The sequence below is a fragment of the Vulpes vulpes genome, chromosome 12, assembly GCF_048418805.1.
Source record: "Vulpes vulpes isolate BD-2025 chromosome 12, VulVul3, whole genome shotgun sequence".
NCBI classification, from domain to species: Eukaryota; Metazoa; Chordata; class Mammalia; order Carnivora; family Canidae; genus Vulpes; species Vulpes vulpes.
This window is the reverse complement of record NC_132791.1, coordinates 148,074,215-148,102,114: the sequence shown is the minus strand read 5'-3', so window position 1 is coordinate 148,102,114 and position 27,900 is coordinate 148,074,215. Positions and strand designations below refer to the sequence as shown.

The following is a 27,900-nucleotide window of genomic DNA, read 5'->3' as shown; positions in this document are numbered from 1 at the left end:
AGGGTGTGATCCTGGGATCAAGTCTCACATTGGGCTTCCTACAGGGAACCTGCTTCTCCCTCTGCCTCTTTCTCCCTCTGCCTATGTCTCTGCCTCTTTCTGTGTGTCTCATGAATAAATAAAATCTTTAAAAAAAAAGAGAGAGAGAAATGATGTGGGATTTCCAGGTACTCAACTTCATCAACTATCAGTCATTTTCATTTTAACCATTCTGGTGAATTTGTCATGGCATTTCCTCTGTGATTAAATTCAAAGTCTTGAAGTTTTTGGGATTATGTCTTTTTGTGGGGACACATTTTTTAACCACTGTATACTTTCCTCATTTGTTAAATAGGGATAATAATTACTCTTACTCTGTATGCTTTTTTTTTAATGTTTACTTATTTAAGTAATCTCTTGAATCTGCTTGAATTCACAACCCCAAGATCAAGAGTCAGTGCTCTTCTGACTGAGCCAGCCAGGCACCCCACTTTGTATGCTTACTTTGAGAACTGAGGTAATTATTATTTATAAATAAAATAGTACTTGGGAGATACTAAGCTCTCTATGAGTATATATTGCTATTATTATCTGTTGTTACTGTTGCTGCTGTTACTTTTTTCTTTTTTTTTTTTTTACTTTTTGGGCTCTGAAATTTAATAATAATTTGTTTAGGTAGAGGTGTTTGCAACAATTGTTTTGGTTACTCTTGTGACTCGTTAATTTTGAAGACTCCTGTTCCTTAGTTCTGGAAAATGCTATTATTTCTTTGTAGATTTTCTCATTTTACTCTTTCTTGAGCTTATTATTATTAGATGTTAGAGCTTTCACCTCTTTTTTTAGTGATTATTTATTAGAGAAGAGAGCATGCATGCGAGTGTGGGGAGACGCAAAGGGAGAGGGAGAGAGAGAATCCCAAGCAGACTCCTCACAGAAGGCAGAGCTCTACTAGGGACTTGATCTCAGGACCCTGAGATCATGACCTGAGCCGAAATCAAGAGTTGGGTGCTTAGCCATCAGAGCCATCCAGGCACCCCTCACCTCTGTCTTGAGCATCTATTTGTCTTTTGTCTTATGGTTTAGAAGATTATCTTGACTTTATCTCTAATACTTCTATTGAATATCATTTATTTTATTAATCTTATCCTAAATTTGAATTACTCTTTTTATCTACTATTCCTTGATTATTTCCATTCTTCTAGGGTCAATTTTTTCCCTCTTCATTTTGCTTCTTTTTCTTGTTATAGGTTTTTCTTAAGTGTCTGTTTGGTCCTAGTATATTTATTCTTATTTAAGAATAAGGCAGAAGAAAAAGTTGCATGTGAGTTCTCTATGAATCTGGCACACTATAGGGTAAGTGGCAGGGAGCTGGCCAAGAACACTTTGGGGTCCGTGTCAGAATGTGGAGGTTTTGCACTGTAGTGTTCACTTCTACACTAGCTGCCTTGGGTAGTTAATTCCATTTCTTTGGAGAAATATTCCTCCTTCTGTGGCTGGGGGAGGTGGCAAATATCTGGAGTAAGGTGGGATTTGACGTCTTGATGTAGGCATTTTCATTTAATCCTCCTGTTTTCTTTTCAGCTTGTTACTCAAGCACTCTAACCTACTTGGTGTTTCTTAAGTTCTCCAGGGGCTTGCAGAGTGAATTGGCTTCTTGCTCGCTTGGGCTTCCTCTATGCATTTTCTAAGCTCTGGCTTCTTCCATCGTATTTTATTTGTTATGCTTCTCTGTCCTCTGTCTTCTAGAAATGTGTTGAAACCTTTACCTGTTGTAACCCATCTTCCTATTATCTTTACAGCTGTGAATATTTACTTTTAAAAATTCCCCATCATTTTAAGGAGGTCTTGGGAAGGAGAGGAGGTAAACATGAGTGTTCAGCTCATTTTGAACTGCAAAATCTAATTGTGATGTTGTTTTACTATAAGAGTATTAATTTCTGATCAAGGACATATATTAATTTATACTATTGATGCATATTATAGAGGAAAGTGATGATATCAACAAAGTGTGTGTGTGTGTTTTACTCTGAATCATTGTTTTATTCTCTAGATTTTGTTATATTATACTAACATTGTGAAATAGTCTAGCAGAAACAAAGCTATGTGTTAACTATTTAGTGGTCTTTTAAATCTAAACAAATCAGTTGCTCTGTTTAGCAGTCAATTTAATATATTTGAGGCCATTATATACAATTTCTTAATAATTTATCACTTCAGTACTTTTGATTTATTTAGAAATAACTTTCATTATATATTATTTTAAAATCAGGGGATCTCTGGGTGGCTCAGCGGTTTAGCGCCTGCCTTTGGCCCAGGGCGCGATCCTGGAGTCCCGGGATCGAGTCCCGCGTCGGGCTTCCAGCATGGAGCCTGCTTCTCCCTCTTCCTGTGTCTCTGCCTCTCTCTATGTCTATCATAAATAATAAATAAATAAAGATTTTTAAAAAATTACATAAGAAATATTCTCTATAAAATGCAAGATATATCAATTTTTGAGATAATTTCCTTGACATAGAAACATATATAATTCTGTGAGTCTTGGCTTTGCTTTGTGGGGTGTTCTTGGAGTATCTTGTGACTGGGACCTACTAGGCTCACTGGCATTTTGCTTAGCTATAAATTATAAACAGATGGAACTTTACCACTCCTTGCCATTTTTTTGCTTTTTACTTGGCAAGTGTTTTAAAAAAGGCCTGAAAGGAAAGGGGTGAGTGGCTTTTAAATAACAGAATTTTTTAAGTACTTCAGAGAATTTATTTGGCATACTTACTAGGATGAAGGTGGTCTTTCATTTTGCCTTTATGTGATTTCTTATTAGCGTGTTGACTGTGTGGTGAGTTGGAAGAGAGATTAAGTCATGTTCTATATTATTTTACTTAAATCTTCCTAACTAGAGAAATATTTTGATCAATGTACATTTACTGGAGGTAATGTGGATTGGCTTGTTAGAACATTGCTATAGGATTTCACCCATTTAGAGCATTTTACATTTTATACTCATTAGAAATACATTCTAATTTGACATTTTTCTTCATGGCTGCATTGGAAAGACGTAAAAGTTAAATGTTAATTAAGATGGTGACAGTCTTTTTGTTGGAGAGCTTATACATTTTAATAATTGTGAACTCTGATTTGAGTAGACTCCCATATTAAACCTTTGTTACTGGCATAGATTTATCATTACTATGCATTTGTATTTATTATCTTTAGTGAGACTGAGACTGATTTCTCAGAATGATTAACCTCTCCCTATCTTACTGGCTACCTTTATTTCTGTTCTAGGTTTGTGTTGTTAATTAAGCTAGCTTGTACAGTTGTGGCTTCCTTCATTCTCTGCTGGCTGCCATTCTTTACGGAAAGGGAGCAAACGCTGCAAGTTCTAAGAAGACTCTTCCCAGTTGATCGTGGATTATTTGAGGTATGTTTAAAAACTTTCTTCTCAAAAAAAAAAACAAAACAAAAAAACCTTTCTTCTTACTCCTTTCTTTCTTTTTTTTCTATTTATAATTAAATTTATTGTCCAGTATCATTCCTTTCTGTTAACACTACCTTTGCTGTGGCCTCTTGGGATTTCATATAGAAGACAACACAAGGAATAGTAACTTCAGCTGCTCTCCTTGCAGTCATTTTTTGCCAGTTGTTTAATCCAGTATATGACCTCTAGCTTGGCTGGCATTTTCTAGTACATTAAGTGAATAGATAATATTTATGCCATCATGAAATCCATAATTCAGTTATATATTTTTCTAATGAAATAGAATCTATGGTGAAAGACAGCATGAGAAGTTGCAGCTACAAAGTTAAACAGTTCTGTAGTTTTTGGTTTATATTTTCTTTTTTAGTCTTAGGAAATTATTTATTAAACTAATAATCATGTTTGCTTCAGTAAGATCTCATAATTCATATATAATTTTCACCCATTGTAATTTTTAATGAGAATCTTTCATTTCATTTAATGCTAGCTTAATCACTCTTGTTAAACTTTTATTACTTGGATAATTTGACGATTTAGATTTAGTAATTAAATTAAACAAACCATTTTTATGAAACAAAAAGGCCTTTTAATAAGGTTAGAGACAACATATTTATAGATAATTTGCTTTTGATAAACATTTCTTTTAAAAAGTAGAAATACATATATATATTTCTAATTTTTGAATCTATAAATTGCTATAGATTATCTTTCAATGGATCTAAAGGAGAATGATACCAGCAGTTTGAAAGAGATCAAGAAAGAGTTTGGTGTCATGATGGAACAGGAATATATGACTTATGTGTTGATGGAGATACTGGTGCTACTGATGCTGATAATCACAAAAAATCACTATTTTGTCACCACTCTTACTTAGCAGGTGCTGCATACTTCACATGTATTTTTTTTTTTTTAAGATTTTATTTATTCATGAGAGACACTGAGAGAGAAGCAGAGACACAGGTAGAGGGAGGAGAAGCAGGCTCCATGCAGGGAGCCCAATGTGGGACTTGATCCTGGGAATCCGGGATCACGCTCTGGGCAGAAGGTAGATGCTCAACTGCTGAGCCACCCAGGCGTCCCACTTCACATGTAATTTTATTTGAATCTTGTAATAGGTCTGAGGTAGCTACTGTATCCATTTTACAGATCAGAAAACTGAAGTCAGAGATTCATGTAGCTTGTACTTGGCAGAACTGTGGTTTGAATCTTGAAAATTGTGTTAACTTCTTTATATTTCCTCTAACCTTAAAACTTATAAAAAGAAAAACTAGGGCAGCCCAGTGGCTCAGCGGTTTAATGCTGCTTTCCGCCCAGGGCACAATCCTGGAGACCCGGGATCGAGTCCCACATCGGGCTCCCTGCACGGAGCCTGCTTCTCCCTCTGCCTGTGTCTCTGCCTCTCTCTTTCTCTCTCTGTGTGTCTCATGAATAAATAAATAAAATCTTTGAAAAAAAAAAAAAGAAAGAAAAACTAATTCCCCATCTAAGCTGCTTGGTTATTTGCTGTTACTTGCCTTGCTTTCCACTTCAGAAATAGCATTTATCATGATAATCATAAAAATGGGTATCATACATGTTTGATAGTGTTGCTGGCCACCTCTGTTCACTTACTGCCCTCAAAATCTGAAGAGCCTTTTCTTTGATCGACAGAGGGAAGTGGGATGGTACAGTTGTCAGTGATAGTTACTTTCTTGATGTTATGCTTACACAGCTGTGAGTTAAGCAGCTGTGTAGAGGATGGGTTTCAAAAGCAGAGAGCTGTAGTTACAAATTTAATTTTGAAAGTGATCCTACCACAACTGCTAATGTCTTTAAATGCCTTGATTTATTAGCAATTAACTCTTGTCATTGTGAGTTGCTAGTAGGTTATACTTGAGATAATTTCAGGTGTGTGATGAAAAGGGTCAGAAAACACGCATTCTACAAATTAGGAAATAAGATTTCCTGGAAAAATTTCCAAAGATGAATAACTTAAGTATTAGGGGTAGTGTGCTGCTCTTTGAAAAATAACAAACATTTCTTTGGAATGTCTAGATTATGGTTGGCTAGTGATTTAGGTCAACTCCCATTGCAGAACGTGGAGAGAGAGAGAGAGAGAGTGTGTGTGTGTGTGTGTGTTCCTTAGAGAGTTTAAGCAACTTTATAAAATTGTGAACAAAAGCTTTGTGTCTCAAAAGTTTATTTAGAGATTATGGGCTGGCTGTACTTTGATAGAGATTAATATTTCCTTCAATTATATCAGAAGGTAAAACTAACAAATCTGTTTTAAGGATAAAGTAGCCAATATTTGGTGCAGCTTCAGCGTCTTTCTGAAGATCAAGGATATTTTGCCACATCACATCCAGATAATAATCAGGTGAGAGATACAAAGTTTGTATATAGTGTTGTGTAAACTGTTCTCTAAAAGTGTTACGGTAATAGTTCATTTAGCTGGTGTCATTAGGAAATGAGGTGGTCTTCATTAGTCAGTGTTCCACATAACATAAACCTATCCCTCTACACACCAAAACTTTTTTTTTAAGATTTTATTTATTCATGAGAGACACAGAGGAAGAGAGGCAGAGACACAGGCAGAGGGAGAAGCAGGCTGCATGCAGAGAGCCTGACTCCAGGGTCATGCCCTGGGCTGAAGGCAGATGCTTAACCACTGAGCCACCCAGGTGTCCCTACACCAAAACTTTTATTTGAAATACATTACATGATAATCTTCTGGATTGTTCTCTATTTCCCTCCTCCTCAAACAAAGTCTACTAAACACGATTAAACATTATCTTGAAGAGTCACGATTTTCAGTGGTGTATCAATTAGAGTTCAACCAGAGAAGAATGAGTAGGAGTGTGTGTGTGTGTGTACGTGTGTGTGTGTGTGTGTGTGTGTGAGAGAGAGAGAGAGAGAGCAATTTATTAACAAGGAATTGGCTCATATAATCGTGGGGTCTGACTGAACCAACCAGAAGTCCAGAAGGCAGGCATTCAGGAAGCAATATCTAAGGGAAAGGAAGAACAGTCAGTCTGAACCCAGCTGCTGTTTGGAATCTGAGTTTAGGGATGCCCTAAGCTCTCTTTTAAAAATCTTCCAATTGATTAAGTGGGGCCATCCAAGAATCTCCCTTTTGATTAAATTAAAATTAACTGAGTGGGGACTTTCATTACAACTGCGAAATCTCATCCCAGCAGCACCAAGATTAGTGTCTGAGTAACTGAGAGAAGGGGTGTGTGTGTGTGTGTGTGTGTATGCTACAAAATGGGTGCTGCCTTTCTCTATTGTTGAGTTCTGTTGAGAATATCCCTTGTAGCCCACTGTAGGTGGGAGCATAGTAGAGAGAGAATTCAGGGAGCCATAGTTCAGTCAAGCCAAGTTGACACATCACAAAGCCACCAACAGTGGGAACATCAGTTATTGTATTGTGTTATGATACTTGTCCTTAGGCCTTTCAAAAACTGTTTGCCATGGTACTAAATGGCTCCAGATTGCTCTGCTTGTTGAGTTCTTTTTCCTCCCTGCCCATCAGCCATCATTAGGAGAAGTTCTTGCAGTTGCTCACTCCCTTTCTAACTTGTTCTTTCTGATTTGCCATGGGCTGGAAAATCAGATAATCAACTTTTGTGAGAGATTCTCTTGTGACTAAATTTCATGAATGTTTGTGTTACATATATTGTTTCTTTATGCCTGGTAGTGTTTTCTTACTTTTGAATGTTTGATAATTCATTTTAGTTATCTATCTTTGTGTATCTTTTCTATAAATAACATAAGCACTGTAATTTTTTCTGTATTATTTCATGTATATATTACAATATTTCAATATGTGGTTTTATTTAAATGTTACTTGGTATTAAATTTACATTTAATAAATTAAAAAACTTTCATTTTGAGGGGATCCCTGGGTGGCTCAGCCATTTAGTGCCTGCCTTTGGCCCAGGGAGCGATCCTGGAGTCCTGGGACTGAGTCCCACATCGGGCTCCCGGCATGGAGCCTGCTTCTCTGTCCTTCTGTGTCTCTGCCTCTCTCTCTCTCTCTCTCTCTCATAAATAAATGAAATAAATAAATCTTAAAAAGAAAACCTTTCATTTGAAATAAATTTAAGTTGGTAAGTAATGTGATCCTTATATTAAAAAATATTTCCTTGTTTTAATTATATGTCTCTACAAAAAAAACAAATGCTTTATTTTTATTCATGTTTTTAGCTTTTGTTTTACATTTTTGAGCCTGCTTCCTGCATGTATAAAATTAACACTTCAGCCCTCTCCCAAAGGATTCAGATTTACTCTGGTAAGTTGCTCATTACTTTATATACTTAATTCTTGTTGCAGCTGATCTTTTAAAAATACAGATAATTATTTTCTTGCTCTGAACGAGATTTACTGGACTGGGAAATAAGACATTCATTTATTTGGTGCACATTTACTGGGTGTCTGACATACTTTGGTACTGTGTTGTATACTAGGCTGGATAATCAGAATCTTTCAGTTTAATTCAACAGCTATTTAATTTCTGCTTTGTATTAGTTAATGAGGGAATACAAATAAGAAAAGAATAGCAATAGACATATGTTCAAATAATTATGCTATTAAGCAGATGGTATTAGTAAGTTCTATTAGTTACACATTTAGTGCTGTGATAGTGTGGGAGAGGGAGGTATTACTTTGGGGGCAGATTTTAGACAGCTTCTTAGAGTACATAGGATTGGAGCCAAAATTTGAAAGCTGGGCAAGATTTGGAATAGAAGGTTATATAGCAGAAGAGGATTGAAGGCAGAAGGAAGAGCTTGAAGATATAGTGGTGGGAAAGGATAGGCAATGCTGGGAATAGCAATTAAATAATGCAATTTGTGTGACTTGTGTGTGTGTGTGTGTGTGTATGTTGAGTTTAGGAAAGGATATAGTGGAGATAAGAGTCGAAAAGGATCCAATTGGGTAAGACTTTGAACGTTGGGTTGAAAAAATTGGGAGTTTGATTTGTATGCCAGAGAAGCCAAAAAAGATTTTTGAGGAGAGGGGACAGATCTGTTTTAGGAAGATGACTTGTGTTAGTTTGGAGATGAATTGGTTGTATTTCCTACAACTTTGGGCTTCTCTAAGTGGGTTTACAAATTCCTCACTGGTTGTATTTCTGTGGTATTTAAAATTTAATTCCTTTGTGCCTTGGTCTTTAAAATGACATTTTAAAATATCTTTTAATCAAGAAAATTTAGTTTATGAAAACAAAAGTCTAGCGGACTTACCAAGGGGATATTTTGAAATTAGTGTTTCAATTTTGGGGTGGTGTACCACTTATTTACATTGCATTTCAAAAACAGGCCAGAACACAGTATAATAGTAAAATACTTCAGAAGTGCATATGAGTACCACGGTGCGAAAAGGATTTCATGTTCCTCTTTTCTATTTTATTGCCTTTTTTTTAAATTGACAATTTCTCATTTCATTCTGAGAATAAACTCTAAGCATTCTATGTCATCTACTATTAATATTCTATAGGACTTTTTAGAATAGAAGGACTAATAGTAATGCTCTGATTACTAGGCCTAACTTGAAATATTTGCAAGCTTACATAAGATTATGTTATTTTTCTGGGGAATAACATGCTAAATAAAGGTATATTTCAAAGATAATTGAATGGAATTTCAGAATTTGAGTAACTGTAGCAGTATTAGAGGTAATTACTTTTAGGATAATAAGCCAGAAAAAACATTTTTTTTCTCTTAATTTCCTAATTTTATTGTTTGCTATGTTTTAATATAAGCTATTATATTTAAAAACTAAAAAAAGATTCATATTAATGATTTTCTTATTATTGTTGATGTTTTGAATTCTTACTGAATATTTCGGAGAACTTTGAAAACATTTCCCATTACAATTATTTTGAAGTGTTTTCCTTTCAATACAGATTGAATTATTTCTAAATACAAGTCTATAATTGAGGTAATCGATAGTGTGAGTTTTGATAGATATATAGCAGCAAAATGATTATATTTAATGTATTTAAATAGTATTTTTTGAGTACCCTCTAATGTGCCAGGTCCTTTTCTAGGTACTGGTATGTAAGTGAATGACAGCTAACATCCCTGCTCTCTTAATTGGGGCCATGTACGCTAGTGGCAGGAGAAGGACAATAAACAAAATAGATCTGTTAACCAGAAAATATCTGGGAGTAATAAAGGCTATGAAGAAAATAGTGTAATGTGAAAGGAGTGCTGGTGGGGTTTGGTTAGAGGGCGCTACTTTAGATTGAATAGGGGAAGGCCTTTCTGTGGAAGTTACTTTTGAGCCTTGAGCTGAATGGCCAGAAGGAACATTCACAAGAAGATCTGTGCTCTGACTTGACAAAATGAAGTTTTTCCTTAAAGCAGGAACACATTTGACATTTTCAGCACATAAAGGGACAGTCTGAAGTGGCTGGTATGAAGTGAGTGAAGGAGACAGTAAAGTAGATTGGAAGAGGAAGGCAGGACCCAGATAAGAGTTTGGATTTTATTCTTGGTGTTAATGGGAAGCTATTGGAGGATTTTAAACAGGGAAATTTACATGATCTGATATGGTGGCTGAGTACATAATGGACTGTAAGGAAGCAAGAATGTTACCAATTAGGAGGTTATTGCTGTAGTCCAGGAGAAAGAGGAGTGTGGCTTAGACCACTCCTCTCCCACCATCAGCAGAGGGGAATGGAGAGAAGTGGGTGGATATTATTTTTAGAAGGTGATATAGATAGGATTTGCTCTGGATTGGATGTGTGTAGATAGATGTCTAATATGCAGATCATAAACCTCTGAAAATAGATCTAAGTCATTTTCATTTTAAATCCCAAAAAAGCAAGTGATTACTTTATAAAACATTTAATATATTTTACTGAAATGTACATTTAAGAACACTAAAATAGATTTGTTTTGACAGTTTTATATTTTGACCTTCTTCTTCAGTGCTTTTTAAGTTGTCCAAGATTCCAAGGAAGGATGAAGGTCCGATTGTTATGTCTGAAGTGTTTAGTAGTTTTGTTTATTAATAATTGAGTCTGAATGAACTTGTTTTAGATAGTTAAGTATAGCTTTATAATCATTATTTTTTCAAGTAATGTTTTACTATATTTGAATAAAATATTATGTATATTAGTACTGTGTAGATATTTTCCTTCTAGATAGAAAATATATTAAGCTTTAAAATTTTACTTAAGATGATTTTTATTTAGATTCATAACTAAACTGCTATTATAGTTTTTAAGTTGTTATTTCATTCTCCCCCCTCTTTCCTTAAAGGTTAGCTGTGCACTGTCATTCTTTTTATTTTCTTTCCAAGTACATGAAAAGTCCATTCTCTTGGTATCATTGTAAGTAAAAATGTTTCAAGTATGTGTTTTGTTAATTTATTATTATGTGTTTATAATATATACATAAATTTACTAGCTACATATAATCACCTAAGTCCAAAAACAAAACCACACAAATGTTACTATGTAGTTGGATAAAATTATTCACAAAATTATATTTTTCCAGAATGATTTCTTCTAATTTTACTTTATAAAGTATTGTATTTTATGCTGAAAGTTTCATAGAATTATTACTGACATATTTATGTTTCTTCATATATATTTTTATATGATAATAAAAGAATTGAATAAACCAAAGAGATTTTCCTCAGATTGAAGCCTGTTTGTCATCTTTGCCTTTCTCAGTTCATTCATTTCCACATCTATTTAATAACTTTGTTCTCTTCATTCACCTCTTTAGGGGCTTTCATATGTTGACTCCTTTCTGTTTCTTTTATCAAAACCTTTGTTCAGACCCTATTGGCAATCCCTAATTAGACTACTTTGTTTTAAGAGCATTACAATTTTTTACTGGTCATCATAGAAACTGGGTAACAGTGGGGCTATATTATCCCAATATTAAAATAGTATTTGCCCGGAACTCATAGGAATATTTGAATCCTGCCCTAGATCAATCCCACCCCTTATCTTGTGTTTGCTAGGTTCCTATGGAAGATCCATGTATAGAATAACCAATGGTAAATGGAAGGGAGGATTGCTTTTATTAGGTGGAGTCTTGTACTGAAAACTCAGTGCAGAGCTTTATAGTAAGGTGCCTATGTGGAAGGCTTCTTTGCTTGGAACTAAATAGTCTCATATCCTTGCAGACCAGGAGGACACCTTAGTTTCATCCCCCAAAGTCTAAACCTGATTTAGTTGCTACCACTATTATGTGAAGCTTGGCTGACCCTCCACAAATTCCTAATGCCAGGGGATGGAACTATGGAAAAGTTTGCTTTCAAATATGTATATTTTTTCCAGATTTTCTACCCCATACTAAGGAAGCCCATTCAATGACCTGTAATATGACCACTCAGATTAGCTCTTGGGCCTTGAATTTCTGGGGGCTCCTACTCTACAACTCTACTTAGATTATTTATAGCAATGCATGGCTTTATTTAATTAATTTATTTGAAAGAGAGAGAGAGAGAGCTCACAAGCAGTGGGAGTGGAGGCTCCCCACTAAGCAGGGAGCCAGGCATGGGGCTCAGTCCCAGGATTCTGGGATCATGACCTGAGCTGAAGGCAGAGCTCAACCCAGGCGCCCCCAGTGCATGGCTTTAATATAATTTTGATAAAATATTTTAAAGTCAGCATTAAAAGTTTTCCTTGATCTGGTCCTACCTAATCTATCATTAGATATTTCATTCAATAAATATTCATTGAGTGCCTATTGTTTGCTAAGTACTATTCTGTGTACTTGGTATATATCTATAAACAAAACACAGTAATTCCTACTTTCTTAGCTTTCATTCTTAAGGATAGACACTAATAATTAGATAAAAGTAAATAGTGTTTTAGAAGGTAATAAAGGCCATGAGGAAGAAATAAAACAAGATTAGGGAAGTTGGGAGTATTGGAGGTGAGAGTACAGGAGCAAGTATAGGTTGTAATTTTAATACAGGTGTCAAGGTAGTCCTCATTGAGGAGATATTTGAGTGGACTGGAGATGTTGAGGAAATTAGCTGTGTGGATATTTGGGATAATAACATTCTAGATGGAACAGCCTCTGTGAAGCCCTAAGATGAGAGTATGCCTGGTATGTTTAGTGAACAATAGAATGGCCATTGTGGCCAGAGCGGAGTGGTCAAAGGTCGGGGGTAATAGGTGAAGTTAAAGAGGTAACAGACATGTAAATTCTATGGGACCTTGTAGGCCACAGTAGGAATTTTGGCTTTATTCCAAAGGAAATGGGGAGTCATGGAAGGGTGCTGGGGAATAAGCATGGTCTGACTTGGTGTTTAAAAGGATCACTCTGCTTATCAAATTATATACATTAAATATGTGCAATTCTTTGTAAATTAATTATACCTCAAAAATGTTAAAAAAATTGAAGGATCATTCTGGCTGCAGGTTGAGAATAGATTGTATGGGGCAAGAAAACATGGAGATCATTTAGAAGGTTGTTACCATAATCCACTTGAAAGATGGTGGTAAAAAAAATAAAATTAAAAAAAAATTAAATAAAAAGAAAGAAAGAAAGAAAAGAAAGAAAGAAAGAAAGAAAGAAAGAAAGAAAGAAAGAAAGAAAGAAAGATAGATGGTGGTACTGGGACCAAGATATTAATAGTGGAAGAAGTGAGAAGTGGTCATTGTCGATGTTAAAAAAGAACCAGGAGGCTTCCTGATGATTTGTGTGTAACATGTAATAGAAAAATCAAATGTGTGTCCATGATTTCTGGCTTGGAACTGGAAGGACAGAATAGCAATTGACTGAAATGGGAAGACTGCAGGTGAAACAGAATTAGGCTAGATACGGACCTGGTATGAGGATCCCATGTTCAGTATTGGACAGATCTTTGGATATCTAAACAGAGATACTGAGTCAACTGATTGGACATATGAGTGGAGTTCTTTTTATTTTTTTAAATTTTTAAAAAAATATTTATTCATGAGAGACAGACAGAGAGAGAGAGAGAGGCAGAGGCAGAGACACAGGCAGAGAGAGAAGCAGGCTCCATGCAGGGAGCCCGATGTGGGACTCGATCCTGGGTCTCCAGGATCACGCCCTGTGCTGAAGGCGGCGCTAAACTGCTGAGCCACCCGGGCTGCCCATGAGTGGAGTTCTTAAGGGGAGTTGAGCTGGAGAAACAAATTTAGTAGTTTGTTAGTAGAGAGGACAAAATCATGGGACTGAATGAGATCACCAAGGGAGTGAGTATATATAGAGAAGAGTACCAGAGACTGAGTCCTGGGCCACACAATGTTAGGGGGTATTAGGAAAAGAGGCAAATAGTAATGGCTAATAAGGCTGGATGAAAAGCCACGAGAGTTGGTGTCCTGAGTGAAGAAGGTATATAAGGACATGATGTCACCTATCTTACCCCATTCACAAAAATTAACTTGAAATGGATTAAAGACATAAATATAAGACCTGATACCATAAATCTCCTAGATAAAAACATAGTGAAGAAGCTCCTTGACATTGGTCTTAGCAATCATATTTTGGATATGACACCAAAAACACAAGGAAGAAAAGGAAAAATAAATAACTGGGGGGACACCAAACTAAAAAGCTTCTGTATAGCAAAAGAAATGATTAACAAAACGAATAGGAAACTTATGGAATGGGAAAAATATTTGTAAACCATATACCTGATAAGGAGTTAATATCCCAAATACATAAGGAATTCATACAACTCAATAAAAAAAAAAAAATGGGCAAAGGACCTTAATAGATATTTTCTGAAAGAAGCTATACAACAGGTACATGAAAAGGTGCTCAACATCACTAATCATCAGGAAAATGCAAATCAAAACCACAATGAGGGACACCTGGGTGGCTTAGTGGTTGAGCGTCTGCCTTTGGCTCAGGTTGCGATCCTGGGGTCTTAGGACCAAGTCCTGCATCGGAGTCTCTGCAGGGAGCCTACTTCTCCCTCTGCCTGTGTCTGCCTCTCTCTGTCTCATATGAATTTTTTTTTTTTTTTTTTTTTAGTTTAAAACTTTTATTTTATTTTATTTTTTTTTAATTAAATTTTATTGGTGTTCAATTTACCAACATACAGAAAAACACCCAGTGCTCATCCCATCAAGTGTCCACCTCAGTGCCCGTCACCCATTCCCCTCCAACACCCGCCCTCCTCCCCCCTTCCACCACCCCTAGTTCGTTTCCCCGAGTTAGGAGTCTTTATGTTCTGTCTCCCTTCCTGATATTTCCCAACATTTCTTCTCCCTTCCTTTATATTCCCTTTCACTATTATTTATATTCCCCAAATGAATGAGAACATACACTGCTTGTCTCATATGAATTTTTAAAAAGAATCTTTAAAACCACCATGAAATATTACTTCATATCAGTCAGAATGGCTCTTATCAAATGGCTCTTATTAAAAAGACAAGAGATAACAAGTACTGGTAAGTATGAGGAGAAACGGGAACACTTGTACACTCTTGCTGGGAATGTAAATTGGTATAGTAACTATGGAAAGCACTATAGAAGTTCCTCCAAAAATAAAATAGAACTGCCATATAATCAGCCATCCCACATGTGGGTATATATTTGAAGGGAATGAAATCATGATCCTAAAGAGGTATCTGCATCGCCATGTTCATTATTTGCCGTAGTCAAGGCATGCAAACCACCTAAATGCCCATCAACAGATGAATGGATAAACACTACACTGCGCACACTCTCACACATACTCTGGAATAGTATTTAGTCATAAAAAAGAAGGAAATCTTGCCATTTGCAGCAATGTAGATGAACCATGAGGGCATTATACTAAGTGAAATAAGTCAAACAGAGAAAGATAAATACTGTGTGACCTCACATAAATAAGGAATCTAAATCACAGAAACTCCTAGAAACAAAGTAGATTGGTGGTTGCTGGGCAGGGGAGAAGGGAGGAAAATGGGCCAAGGTGGTCATACAGACTTACAGTTTTAAGATGAATAGGCTCTGAGGATCCAATGTACAGCATGATGGCTGTACATAATAATATTTAACAGGTATTATATACTCAGAAGTTGCTTAGAGAATAGATCTTAAAAATTCTCACTGTGCATGCTCACACATGAAAGGTAACTGAATTGATGGATGTGCTACTAACCTTATTGCAATAGTCATTATTATATGCCTATATATACCTATATCAAATAATTGTGCTTCTATCAAGTCATTGTGTCATATACATTAAACATATAATTTTATATGTCAATTATATCTCAATAAAGCTGAGGGAAAAAAAAGAAAATGAGGTGATCAATTGTATTGGATGCCACCACTCAAATAAGATGAGTCTGAGAATAGACCATTTGCCTTAGCAAAATGGGAGTCACTAGTGACTCTGACAAGGCTAATGTTGATGGAGTGATGCAGGGGAAAGCCTGATTAGGGTGGATTTGAGAACTAATGAGAAGAGAAAAATTGAAAATAGGTCTAGATCGTTTTCTTTTAATTTTTCTTTTAATAGGTCTAGATCATTTTGTTTAATTGTGGCAAAATACACCAGTATTCACAATGCTTTGCAACCCTGACCACTGTCTACTTCCAGAACATCTTTATCACCCCAAAGGAAATTGTACCCTTTACGTAGTCACTCCCCATTCTCTTCCCCATCCTTCAGTTCTTGTAACCACTTAATTACTTTCTCTCTCTATGGATTTGCCTATTTTGGATACTTCATGTAATTGGAATCATACAATATTTGGCTTTTTGTGTCTGACCTCTTTCATGTAAAATAGTATTTCCAAGGTTCATCCTCATGCATGCCCATGCATTGTGTGGATATGCTACATTTTGTTCATCCATGCATCATTTGAATTTTTTTTTTTTTATTCATAGAGACACACACACACACACAGAGGAGGGAGAGAGAGAGGGGCAGAGATACAGGCAGAGGGAGAAGCAAGCTCCATACAGGAAGCCTGACGCGAGACTCGATCCCGGGTCTCCAGGATCACACCCTGGGCTACAGGCGGCACTAAACCGCTGCGCCACCAGGGCTGCCCTCCATGCATCATTTGATGAATATTTGGGTTTCTACCTTTTGGTTTTTATCAATAGTGCCAGTATGAATATTCCTGCTTAAGTTTTTGTTTGAACATTTGTTTTCAGTACTCTTTGAGTCTATCCCCAGGAGTGAGATTCCTGGGTGATATAGTAATTCTTTATTTAACTGATTGAGGAATCATCTAACTTTTGCACAGCAGCTATACCATTTTGCATTTCCACCAGTAATGTAATAGATGACGTTTCCAGTTTTTCTACATCCTTGCCAGCACTTGTTATTTTTCCTTCCCCCCCCCCCCCATCCTACTGGGTATTAATTGGTATTTCATTGTGGCTTTGATTTGCATTTCCCTAATAACTAGTGATGTTGAGCATTTTTAAAGATTTTAATAACTTTCAAAAGTTAATTTTGATGAAGTTCAGTTTTTGATGAAGTTCAGTTTATCTATTATTTGTTGTGTTGCTTGAGCTTTTGGTGTCGTATCTAACAAATCATTGCCAAAGCCAGGGTAATACAGACTTACTCTCATGTTATTTCTAAGAAGTTTATGGATTTAGCTCTTATATTTAGGTCTTTGATCCATTTTGAGTAACTTTTGTATATGGTGTGAGATAGGTAGTTCTTCAGGTGAGCTTTGCTGAAAAGGGGAGAGCAATAATTGATAGAGAAAGTAGAGTCAGGGATGCCTGGGTGAATAAGCGGTTAAGTGTTTGCCTTTCAGCTCAGGGTGTGATCCTGGAGTCCCCAGATTGAGTCCCACATCGGGCTTCTTGCATGTAGCTTGCTTCTCTCTCTACCTATGTCTCTGCCTCTCTCTCTGTGTCACTCGTGAATAAATAAATAAAATCTTAAAAAAAAGTCAACTGAGGTTTGCTTTAAGATAGGAGAAATAATGGTGTGGGAATGGTCAATAAAGAGTGAACATTGATCATACAGGAGGGAGGTTAAGAGTTGGGGCAATTGCCCCTTGGAAAGGGAAATAGGATAGGAGTTACAGCACAAATTGGAAGGGCTGGCTTTGGAAAGATGCAGGAGAAGTTCATTTTAATAAAAAGGAACAGGGTATATTGGTAAAGATGCTGGGAATAGAGTAGATGTGATGGTGGCATCTGTGAAAGTCCTTTTAATTGCTTCAATTTTCTTAATGCAGTGGAAGGCAAGGTCATTAGGCAAGAGTAGGTTGGAACTGTTGGGATTATGAGATTATGAGGTGTGGATTATTCTAAGGAGTTACAATGTGAACAGATTAAGAGAATATACAGTAGTTGTTAGACCCCTGAATATCATCATCATGTATTTAAAGTGAAAGAAGGGGTGCCTAGGTGGCTCAATTGGTTAAGTAAGTGCCTGACTCTGTTTTGGCTCAGGTTTTGATCTCAGGGTTGAAATGAGCTGGTTGTTGAGCTCCTCTGCACTCAGCAGGGAATCTGCTTGAGACTTTCTCCCTCTTCCTGTGCCCCTCCTCCCCATTCTCTCTCTCAAAATAAATAAATACATTTTCAAAGTGAAACAGTGTGGGTAAATGTTTCCTTCAAGAGCAGTTGCTCAGTATGGTTGGAATAAGTACAGGTGGAGAGGTCTTTCCAGGTTTGCGGTTTTGTCTAGTGAGGGTAACAGGCTTGCTCAGGGCTTGAGAGTGAATGCATGGGAGTGATTTTAATGGTTGACCTTAGAATTGAAGCTGGCTGAGAAGGGGAAAAGACACCAAAGGAGTGAGGCAAAGTGAAAAAGGTAGTAGGGATAATGGATAGATGGTCTTGATGGGATCAAAAGATTTCTGGAGTTCCGGAGTGCTGAAAAGGTAGGAGATAGAGGTCAGGATGCAGTTGCTAAATTGTGATTATGGAGGGGTTGCAATCCCAAGTATAACCCAAAGATGTAGGAATGAAGGTGAGATCACTAGAAGACAGGAGTTCTAGTAAATGAGAAGTCAGGGTGTTGGAAGATCATCTACATGTAAAAATTGCCAGGAATAAAGATGAGTAGGGTTGTAGAAAGTGACAGTGAGTACGGAGTTGAAAGTGACTCTTGGGGATGGTAGATGATAACAAAGAGAGGATTGAGAGGGATGAAGCCGGAGGACATGAGATTAAAACCTGGAGATTGTTAGGGTGGAGAGAGGGAGAACTGGTGTGGAAGAGGTGATAAAGCGCAAAGAGGTTATCTCCTGCTAGGTCAAACTGTTTTCAAGGCTGTGGAAACAAAACCTGTTGAGAGGGCTGAGGGGTAGCATTTTCCTCAGGGGAAGGGATCCAGGATTCATTTTCAACAGGATGGTGAAGGGAAAGAGTTAGAGGTTGAGGATGCAGGGGATTTTGCTGCTTGAATATAAATATTAAGTACCTTGAATTGAGGTCAAGGGGAGTTATATTCCTCTTTGTATTTCTTTCAGAGCAGTTGTATATAAGTTTTCAATAAATGCTCGTATTCAGTAAATTAATATTGAAAGAATAAATGAGAAAGAGTTAAGACCCAGAAAGAGAGATGCCTGGGTGGCTCAGTGGTTGAGTGTCTGCCTTCAGCCCAGGGCGTGATCCTGGAATCCCTGGATTGAGTCCCGAATCAGGCTCCATGCATGGAGCCTGCTTCTCCCTCTGCCTGTGTCTCTGCCTCTCTGTGTGTCTCTCATGAATAAATAAATAAAATCTTAAAAAAAAAAAAGACCCAGAAAGAGAAAATGTTTATTGAGCACCTACTATGTGCTTGTGTTTAACATAAATTCTGATTTAAAAAGAATCAAGTAGTGAAATTGAAAGTCCTCTAGTATTTTCTTTTACTGCAGTAGTTTTCATTCAGTTTGTAATCCCAGGTTTTACATTTCATATGCTAGCTGACATGGGGAAAAGTCATCCTAAGAAAGGAGAATGTTCAAACCTTTAGTAATGATGGGCAGTTGTTGAATACTTGTTTCTATTATTATTGTTGTTACTATTTTGGGTCTCCTTATTTTAAAAGGTTTAAAAGTTACTTATTAAATTAGATAATACTTGCAAAAGAGTGCTTTCAATTATGTAACAATATAAGGTATTATTATTATGATTTCCATTTACACCTGATAAAAATGGTTAATCATTTGTTCAAGGCCATAAAGTAAGAGGCACAGATGGGACTAGGATTCAGGTCCCCCTTTTCCCGAGCATTGCCACAGTAGAATCCAGAATGGAATGAGATTAGGGGTGCTAGTAAGGAGGTCACAGAGTTGGGACCCATGACCCTATACTCGGTCATAAAGCCAGTCATTCCATTTATTGGCATTATGCTTCCTCTTCCTGTATTATTGCTCTTTTCACGTAGCTGCTTCCTACTTGTTTTTTCCTCTTATACCATTATCAACTTATTTCCTCTTATAATTCTTCTTTGTCTCTGTTGTTTTCACTTCAGTGGCAGAGGACGATCCTATCTGTTATAACTTTAGTTTTTAACTTAGATTAATAATATGTAACATGAAGGATCATAAAAGAAGTTTGAAACCACTATCCTGGGAATTAATTTATTTCCCAAGTAGGGTGAAACATGAAAAAGCTCTTTCTCTGAATATCTGAATTTGTTTATCTGATCTGTTCTGTATGCTGTTTATATGACAGAAAAAAAAATCCATTAATGGAATATTGGAAGAAGCAGTTTTTCAGTTATTAGGAAGAGTTCATACCTTGTTTATGTTTAGACTTAGTTTGGATTGAATTAAAAAAATGAATCAGTGATCCATATGGAGACCTTACTGGCTGTTTTTTCTTTGCTTGTTTAGCTACCCTAAAGATTAGACAGATAAAATGCATTTATATTTTTCATATGTAATTTCAATTGAAATTCTGTTCTCTAAGATTAAAATACTCTTTCTTTATCATTTTAGACCAGTCTGCTTAGTTTTGAGTGAAATTCCTTTTATGTCTACTTGGTTTTTACTTGTGTCAACATTTAGGTGAGTCAAACCAATATTCATATAATATTTTCAGTATAATTCTCATAGGCTTATTTAAAAATTTTTATACAGTGATTATGGTTTGAATTAGCAAGTCTCTTTTGATGTTTTTTCTGTTTTCCCTTACAGTATGCTACCTCTTCTTCTGAAGGATGAACTCCTAATGCCCTCAGTTGTGACAACAATGGCATTTTTTATAGCTTGTGCAATTTCCTTTTCAATATTTGAAAAGACTTCTGAAGAAGAACTGCACTTGAAATCCTTTTCCATTTCTCTTAGGAAATATCTTCCATGTTTTAAATTTCTTCCCAGAATTATACAATATTTGGTAAGTTGTTCAGTTTTGTTTTGTTTTTAGAGGCGAGTTGCGTGGGAGGTGAGGCAGAGGGAGAGAGAATCTTAAGCAGGTTTCATGCCCTGATGAGAAACCCAATATGGGGCTTGATCTCATAACCTTAAGATCATGACCTGAGCCAAAAACAGAGTTGGACGCTTAACCAACTGAGCCACATCGGGCTCCCTGTGTGGAGCCTGCTTCTCCCTCTGCCTGTGTCTCTGCCTCTCTCTCTGTGACTATCATAAATAAATAAAAATTAAAAAAAAATAAATAAAAAACAAAGTAGTCTTTTGTGACTGGCTACTTTCACTCAGCATGTTTTTGAGGTTCATCTGTGTTGTAACATGCATCAATACTTCACTCTTTTTTATTGCCATACTATATTCTATTTTAATGGATATACCACATTTTGTTTATCTGTTCATCAGTTAATGGACATTAGGTCGATCCCACTTTCTGGCTGCTGTGAATAATGCTGCTGTGGAGATATGTTTACAAATTTATCAGCACTTTTTTTTTCATTTCCCTTGAATATATCCTCAGAAGTGGTAATCCTCTTTAACATTTTGCAAAACTGCACAACTGCTTGCCACAGTGCTATATGATTCTACATTCCCACCAGCAACATGATTCCAGTTTCTTTACATTTTTTTTTTTAGATTTTATTTATTTACTCATGAGAGATAGATAGACAAAAGCAGAGGCAGAGGCAGATGGAGAAGAAGCAGGCTCCCCGTGGAGCAGGGAGCCTGATATGGGACTTGATCCCAGGACTCTGGGATCATGACCTGAGCCAAAGGCAGATACCTTGCCAGTTAGCCACCCAGGTGCCCATCTACATTCTTGACATTTTTGTTATTGTCTTTATTATAGCCATCCTAGTGGGAGTGAAATTGTATCTCACTGAGGTTTTGATTTGTATTTTCCTAGTTACCAATGATTTGGGCAAATTTTTATGTGTTCATTGGCTATTTGTATATTTTCTATGGAGAAATGCCTATTCAAATCCTTTGCCCATTTTTAATTAGGTTGTCTTTTCATTTTGAGTTATAAGAGTTCTTCATACATTCTTGATACAAGTCCCTTACTAGAAACGTGACTTGGAAATATTTCTCCTATTCTGTAGATTTCCGTCACTTTCTTAATGGTGGTGTTTGCAGCATGAAAGTTTTGTGTTTTTTTTTTAAATTTTTATGAAGTCCAATATACCTATTTCTTTTGTTGTTTGTGCTTTTCTTTTCTTTTTTTTTTCCTTTAAAGTAACCTCAATGGGATACCTGGGTGGCTCAATGGTTGAGTGTCTGCCTTTGGCTCAGGGCGTGATCCTGGGGTCTTAGGATTGAGTCCCACATTGGGCTCCCTGCTGGAAGCCTGTTTCTCTCTCTGCCTATGTCTCTGCCTCTCTGTGTCTCTCATGAATAAATAAATAAAATCTTTAAAAACATAAGTGAATAAAGTAACCTCAATGCTTAATGTGGGATTTGAACTCATGACCCCGAGTTCAAAAGTTGCATGTTCTACTGACTGAGCCAGCTAGGTGCTCCTATGCTTTTGATGTATACATCGAAAGCCACTGTGTAAAGGTCATGAAGATTTACCCTTTTTCTTTCAAGAGTTTTATCTTTAGGTCAATTCCTTTTGAGTTAATTTTGTATATGGTGTAAGGTGGGAGTCCAGCTTTATTCAATTGTTCCAGCACCAATGAATTGTGTTGGTACCGTTGTTGTTTGTGCTTTTCTTTTTTTTCCTTTAAAGTAACCTTAATGGGATACCTGGGTGGCTCAGTGGTTTAGCGCCTGCCTTTGGCCAGGGCGCGATCCTGGAGTCCTGGGATCGAGTCCTGCGTTGGGCTCCTGGCATGGAGCCTGCTTCTCCCTCCTCCTCTCTGCCTCTCTCTCTCTCTCTCTCTCGAGTAATAAATAAATAAATAAATATTAAAAAAAAAAAAAAAAAGAAAGAAAACCAGCTTCTCTTAAGTGTTAAGGATTGGTTTCTGGACTTTCAGTTCTATTCCACTGATCTATGTGTCAATCATTTTGACAGTGCTACACTGTTTTGATCACCGTAGCTTTGTAGTTAGCTTTGAAACTCAGAACGGGAGTCCTCCAACTTTGTTCTTTCTCATGACTGTTTTAGCTATTCTATGTTCCTTGCATTTCCAAGGACATTGTGGATTTCCAAGGATTGTGTTTCCTTGACAAGGATCACCTTGTCAATTTCTGTAAAAGTCCAGCTAAGACTTTGATAAAGATTGCTTTGAATCTGTATATCTATTTGTGAAATATTGCTGTTTTAACAAGACTTAGTTTTCCAAATCTAATAACACAGACATATTTCCATTTATTTAAATATTCTTTTTCTTCAACAGTGTTCTGTATTTTTCAGTGTACAGGTCTTGCACTTCTTATGTTAAACTTATTTCTATTCTTCTGTTAATTTTCCTTCATTTTTGAAGGGTATTTTTGCTTGAAAAAGAATTCTTGTCTTTTTCAGCAATTTGAATATCATCCATCCCACTGCCTTGTGGCCTCAGTGTTTTATGACAAGAAATCAGCTGTTCATCTTATTAAGGATAGCTGGTATTCATAGTTTTAGATGCTTATTACATATCCATTTGAATGAGTCTGGAGTTTAGGGGGAAAGAGGCCTAAGCTGGAGACAGTAATTTCAGTCTTTGGCATATAGGTAATATACGTCACCAAATGAGCTCACCAAAGGTGTGAGTACAGAAGATGACTAACTACTGAGCCTTGGGATACTACAATGCATAGAGGTAGGGGACATGAGGAGGAACCAGCAAAGTTGTCTGAGAAGGACTAACTATTGACGTGGGAAGAAACCAGAAGAATATGGTGTTATGGAAGTCAAGTGAAAGAAATGTTTCAAGGAGATGGGAGTGATGTGCTATTTCAGATGCTGTTGAGAAATCAAATAATTCAAGAAATAACCATTAGATTTAATACAGTAGAGGTCACTATTGATCTTTGGCCAGGGCAGTTTCATTGAAACAACTGAAAAGGTGAAAGTCTAATTGGTGTGGATTCACTAATGAATAGGAAGAGAAGTGGATGCAGTTAGGTTATAGGCAACTACTTTGGGAAACTTTGCTGTAAATGGAAGCAGACAAATGGGGTAATAGCTGGAGTTTGTTTAAAGCAGGAGGAATTTTAGCATGCCTCTTTAACATTCAGGAACATAGTGTCATGACATTCTAACCAGTCCCATATTTTTTAAGTTTGAAACTTAAAAAAAAAAAAAGTTTTATTTATTTAAGTGAGAGAGAGTGGGGGGAGGAGCAGAGGGGGAGGGAAAAGAAGGGGGAAAGAATCTCAAGCAGACTCTGTGCTGAGTGTAGAGCCTGAAGCAAGGCATGACCCTGAGATCATGACCTAAGCCAAAACCAAGAGTCAGATGCTTAAATGACTCAGCCACCTAGGTGGCCCTTAAGTTTGAAACTTTACATTTGATGATTTCACTTCAAAAGTTTACACTTTTCAGTAAGGTTGATTCAGGGATTCTCCCTTTGGGGAGGATATTTGCTGCCTGTTTATACCTATTTGTGAGCCTTTTTGGTTACTGTCTTTCCTAGGCTTCCATCCGGAATGAGCACTGCATCACTCTCTTCAGGTCTTTAAATCCTGTTATAATATAGCCATTAAGACATCTTTTAGGGTTCCATTTATGTGCCACCTCCTTCATGGAAGTCACTATGGTTTCTCACTGCTTGCTTTCTACATTTACTTGAGCAGCGTCTGTGTACCAATGTGCTTTGCCAGGGGTAAAATGAGTAAGATGTGGCTGATCCTCGTCTTAAAGCTCAGTCGAGAGCTAAAGTGTTCCAATATGGTAGGGTGCCTGGGTAGCTCAGTTGGTTTGGCATTTATCTTTAATGTACTCAAACATGTTTTTTCCCTTGTAGTTTCTTATCTCAGTCATCACTATGGTACTTCTGACACTGATAACTGTCACACTGGAACCTCCTCAGAAATTACCGGACTTATTTTCTGTATTAATTTGTTTTGTATCCTGCTTGAACTTCCTGTTCTTCTTGGTATACTTTAACATTATAATCATGTGGGATTTCAAAAATGGAAGAAACCAGAAGAAAATCAACTAGTTCTATCTCCAAACAGATGTGAAAATATTAACAGTGCTTAAAGTTGTTTTGAACTTTTTTGGCTACATATAAATGAAATTATCATTTTTATAATCACAAAACTATAGGGAAAAAATTAATAAAAAGTCATTGTTGTCTGTACAAAGTTAATGTATATGGGGACCCAAGCCCAGTGGAGGCTTTTATTTTCTAACTGTGGAGTGGCCACGACATATTGTAGTTTTATTATTATTCAGTTATCTAAATGCTTACCCTTAATCCCAGTGTTTATATTTAGGAAATGTACTCTATGATTTGTTGTCTTAAAATTTTTTTTTTGCAAATCCAATGAATTTACTGGGTGAATTAAGTCCTTCTTTTTAAAGGAAATTACTAATTTTGGTATTTAAATTTAGTTTTCCTTACATTTTAGGATGCAAATAATGTGTATTTTTCACTCATTAGAAATTATATCTCAGGGATTAAATTTGTCATGATCTTTTTAATTATTGTGAGAAGGCAATTTAAACTGCTTGGAGTTTGAACATGTCTTATTACATGTTCAAATTTGATTTCTTTTACAATAAAGTAGAGATTAGACCATGTTCTTCTTTGTTTCCAAAAATGCTGATTTACTTGAATGCAATTAAAGAGTGAATTTTACTGAACTTAAGCGGTTGGAGTAATTTTTTAAAAAAATTATTCATGATCACTAGTTCTAAACTTCTAGGATCATTTTGAGTTAAATAGTTTTATACAAGATATCATCCTTTTGATCTTTTTTGAGTGGTTCAAGATTACCATTTCCATAAGCATTGCTTCATATCATGTTTCATGTTAACTTGGCCGTTAATAATGTATCATTCTATATTAGGAGAAGCTCATCTTTACTATCATACTCAATTGGTAAAAATAATGTATCATATTCATGTTATAGCTTCTTATGTAAAGACTGTTCTCTCGGGAGGGCGGGGGGAAAAACGTGTTCTTTTAGTCTCTGTGATAAGAATAAAACAATTATTTTCACATCAGCCTATGTTTTTAATGAATATATTTCTTTCATAAGACATCAAGGTGTATTGACTAAGCGGTGATCTGTTTTAAAACAATGAACACATATACGTAAAAAAAATTTGGTTCTAGACGTGGAAAGCCACAGGCTGCAAGAAAGTATGTGCTTCTAAGTCTGATAAAGGAAGTAGGTTTAGACGAAGCAAAAACCAGGAAGTATTCTTTCTCAAAGCAAATGTGCATAAAGACTCAAAGGGCAGGTCAGCACAGAAAAGCAGCCTTGAATCACTGCCGAATCAGCAGGAACATTGCTGTCCATGGTCACCATCTGTAATCACTGTGCCCAAATGTCAGCATCTTGGCTGGCTGGTATAGTCCTATTATTTTTATTTTTTATTTTTTGTAATAGCATATATGGGTTTAACACAGGATATTGATTTAAATCAGTGATGAGGAAGTTCTAACTTCTGAAAAGCTGGACCAGAGAAACATTGTTTGAAAATCAAAGTATTATGTAAATATTAATAAATAAAATAGAATGCACCCATATTCAAAGTATCTCGTAGGTAAATCCTACATATAAGGAAATACACATTTTCCCCAGATAATTTAATCATATTGAGTGACACTGCAGCTTTTATGGAGATTTGTAGCAATTTTAAGTCAAATATCTTGTATCTATTAGAAACCAATTTAAGAAGAGTCCACTTTGAGGGATTAGGTTCCAAAATACCAAAAATGTCTGATGAATTAAGATCACAGATATTGGCAATCCCAAGTACTTCTCTCAGACAGTCAGGGTTATTGTGATATTTTAATATAATGATATTTAGATAATGCAAAAATGTTAAAGATTTCTCACTTACTTCATGAATATACCTGCCAAAAAATGAACCCTTCTAAGTGATTTTCAAGTTTATTTTAGAGGGAAGGGTTGTTTCTGAGAAATGTAGTTTTCTGATACCAATAAACTTAGGTTTGCTTCTTAAAATGAAGAGAACAGGGTGTATGTTCATGTATCAAATATGAAGCCATTTTCCCTTGAGGCCTTAAGGAGGGGAGAAAAATCCCAGATGTAGCATTCTGTCCAAATGATAAACCACAACTAAGTGAGTGAAACATTTACAAAAGTCAAGACAGCCAAAGGAGCCTCTCTGTTCAATAGAAAGAGTAAAAGACGGATAGGATGTAACTAATGGTTAGAGTAACACAGGGGTTTCAAGTCTCAATTGGTCTCTCTTCTGTTATGTTCATTGGAAGATCAGGGCCACGTGTATCCCCCCTTCCTCCATGCAGCACCCCCCTTCCCCCATATAAACATTAGTTTTGTGTGTGGATCTTTCTGCTTTGTCCTTCATGTGGCCTCCAAGGGTGATAAAGCGAGAGTCATCTGATCTACAATGAAGAGAACTGGGAAATGATTCTTAGCAGACCCAGCTGTTCTGAAAGGCAAAAGCTTAGTGTATCAAGAGGTCAAACATACAGTAACTGACTTAATAGTATTAAGCACATACGTACATAAGTTGCATTACATATGCAACCAATCTACTTCTTAACCCTTTATTTCCTGACTAATACAAGTTTATATGCTTTGGCTTACATCCTAAGGTTAGTTTTCACACAAAGTAATGCTAGAACACAAAGGAATTATCATTTTGGTATATTTTAGATAATGTCCTATTATAAGGACTGTGTATCACAAAGTGTTCTTAATATTTGTTAGATTATCTTTAAAATCTTACGTAGTACCAATAAAATCATTAGTGAAGGGAATTCGATTTAATAGTTAATTGGGTTACTATTTAATATCTATGTCATTTAATAGTTTTTAAAAACTCATTTTCATTTTAAGAGGTAAATCTGAAATTTCTCTAACTGGAAAATCAGTTATTTTCAAACTTAAATTTTGTTTCAGATTTTCATATAGTAGGGATCCCTGGGTGGCGCAGCGGTTTGGCGCCTGCCTTTGGCCCAGGGCGCGATCCTGGAGACCCTGGATCGAATCCCACATCAGGCTCCCGGTGCATGGAGCCTGCTTCTTCCTCTGCCTGTGTCTCTGCCTCTCTCTCTCTCTCTCTCTGTGACTATCATAAATAAAGAAAAAAAAAAGA

At 36.3% G+C, this 27,900-nt stretch overlaps 1 protein-coding gene across 4 annotated transcripts in view; it reads left to right on the top strand.

The window, feature by feature from the left end:
- Nucleotides 1–25,809, top strand: part of ALG6 (ALG6 alpha-1,3-glucosyltransferase) — a 68,294-nt gene extending 42,485 nt beyond the window's left edge. For 3 of the 4 annotated variants that reach the window (XM_072730726.1, XM_072730727.1, XM_072730728.1), the window contains 8 exons: nucleotides 2,495–2,686; nucleotides 3,262–3,397; nucleotides 5,725–5,810; nucleotides 7,640–7,724; nucleotides 10,702–10,772; nucleotides 20,277–20,345; nucleotides 20,475–20,673; nucleotides 24,602–25,809. In XM_072730726.1, the coding sequence (XP_072586827.1) occupies nucleotides 2,495–2,686; nucleotides 3,262–3,397; nucleotides 5,725–5,810; nucleotides 7,640–7,724; nucleotides 10,702–10,772; nucleotides 20,277–20,345; nucleotides 20,475–20,673; nucleotides 24,602–24,799 (1,036 nt within the window). In that variant the 3' untranslated portion in view covers nucleotides 24,800–25,809. The remainder of the gene's footprint in view (nucleotides 1–2,494; nucleotides 2,687–3,261; nucleotides 3,398–5,724; nucleotides 5,811–7,639; nucleotides 7,725–10,701; nucleotides 10,773–20,276; nucleotides 20,346–20,474; nucleotides 20,674–24,601) is intronic. The other variant, XM_026006940.2, reaches the window with a different exon arrangement.
- Nucleotides 25,810–27,900: the final 2,091 nt, after the last annotated feature.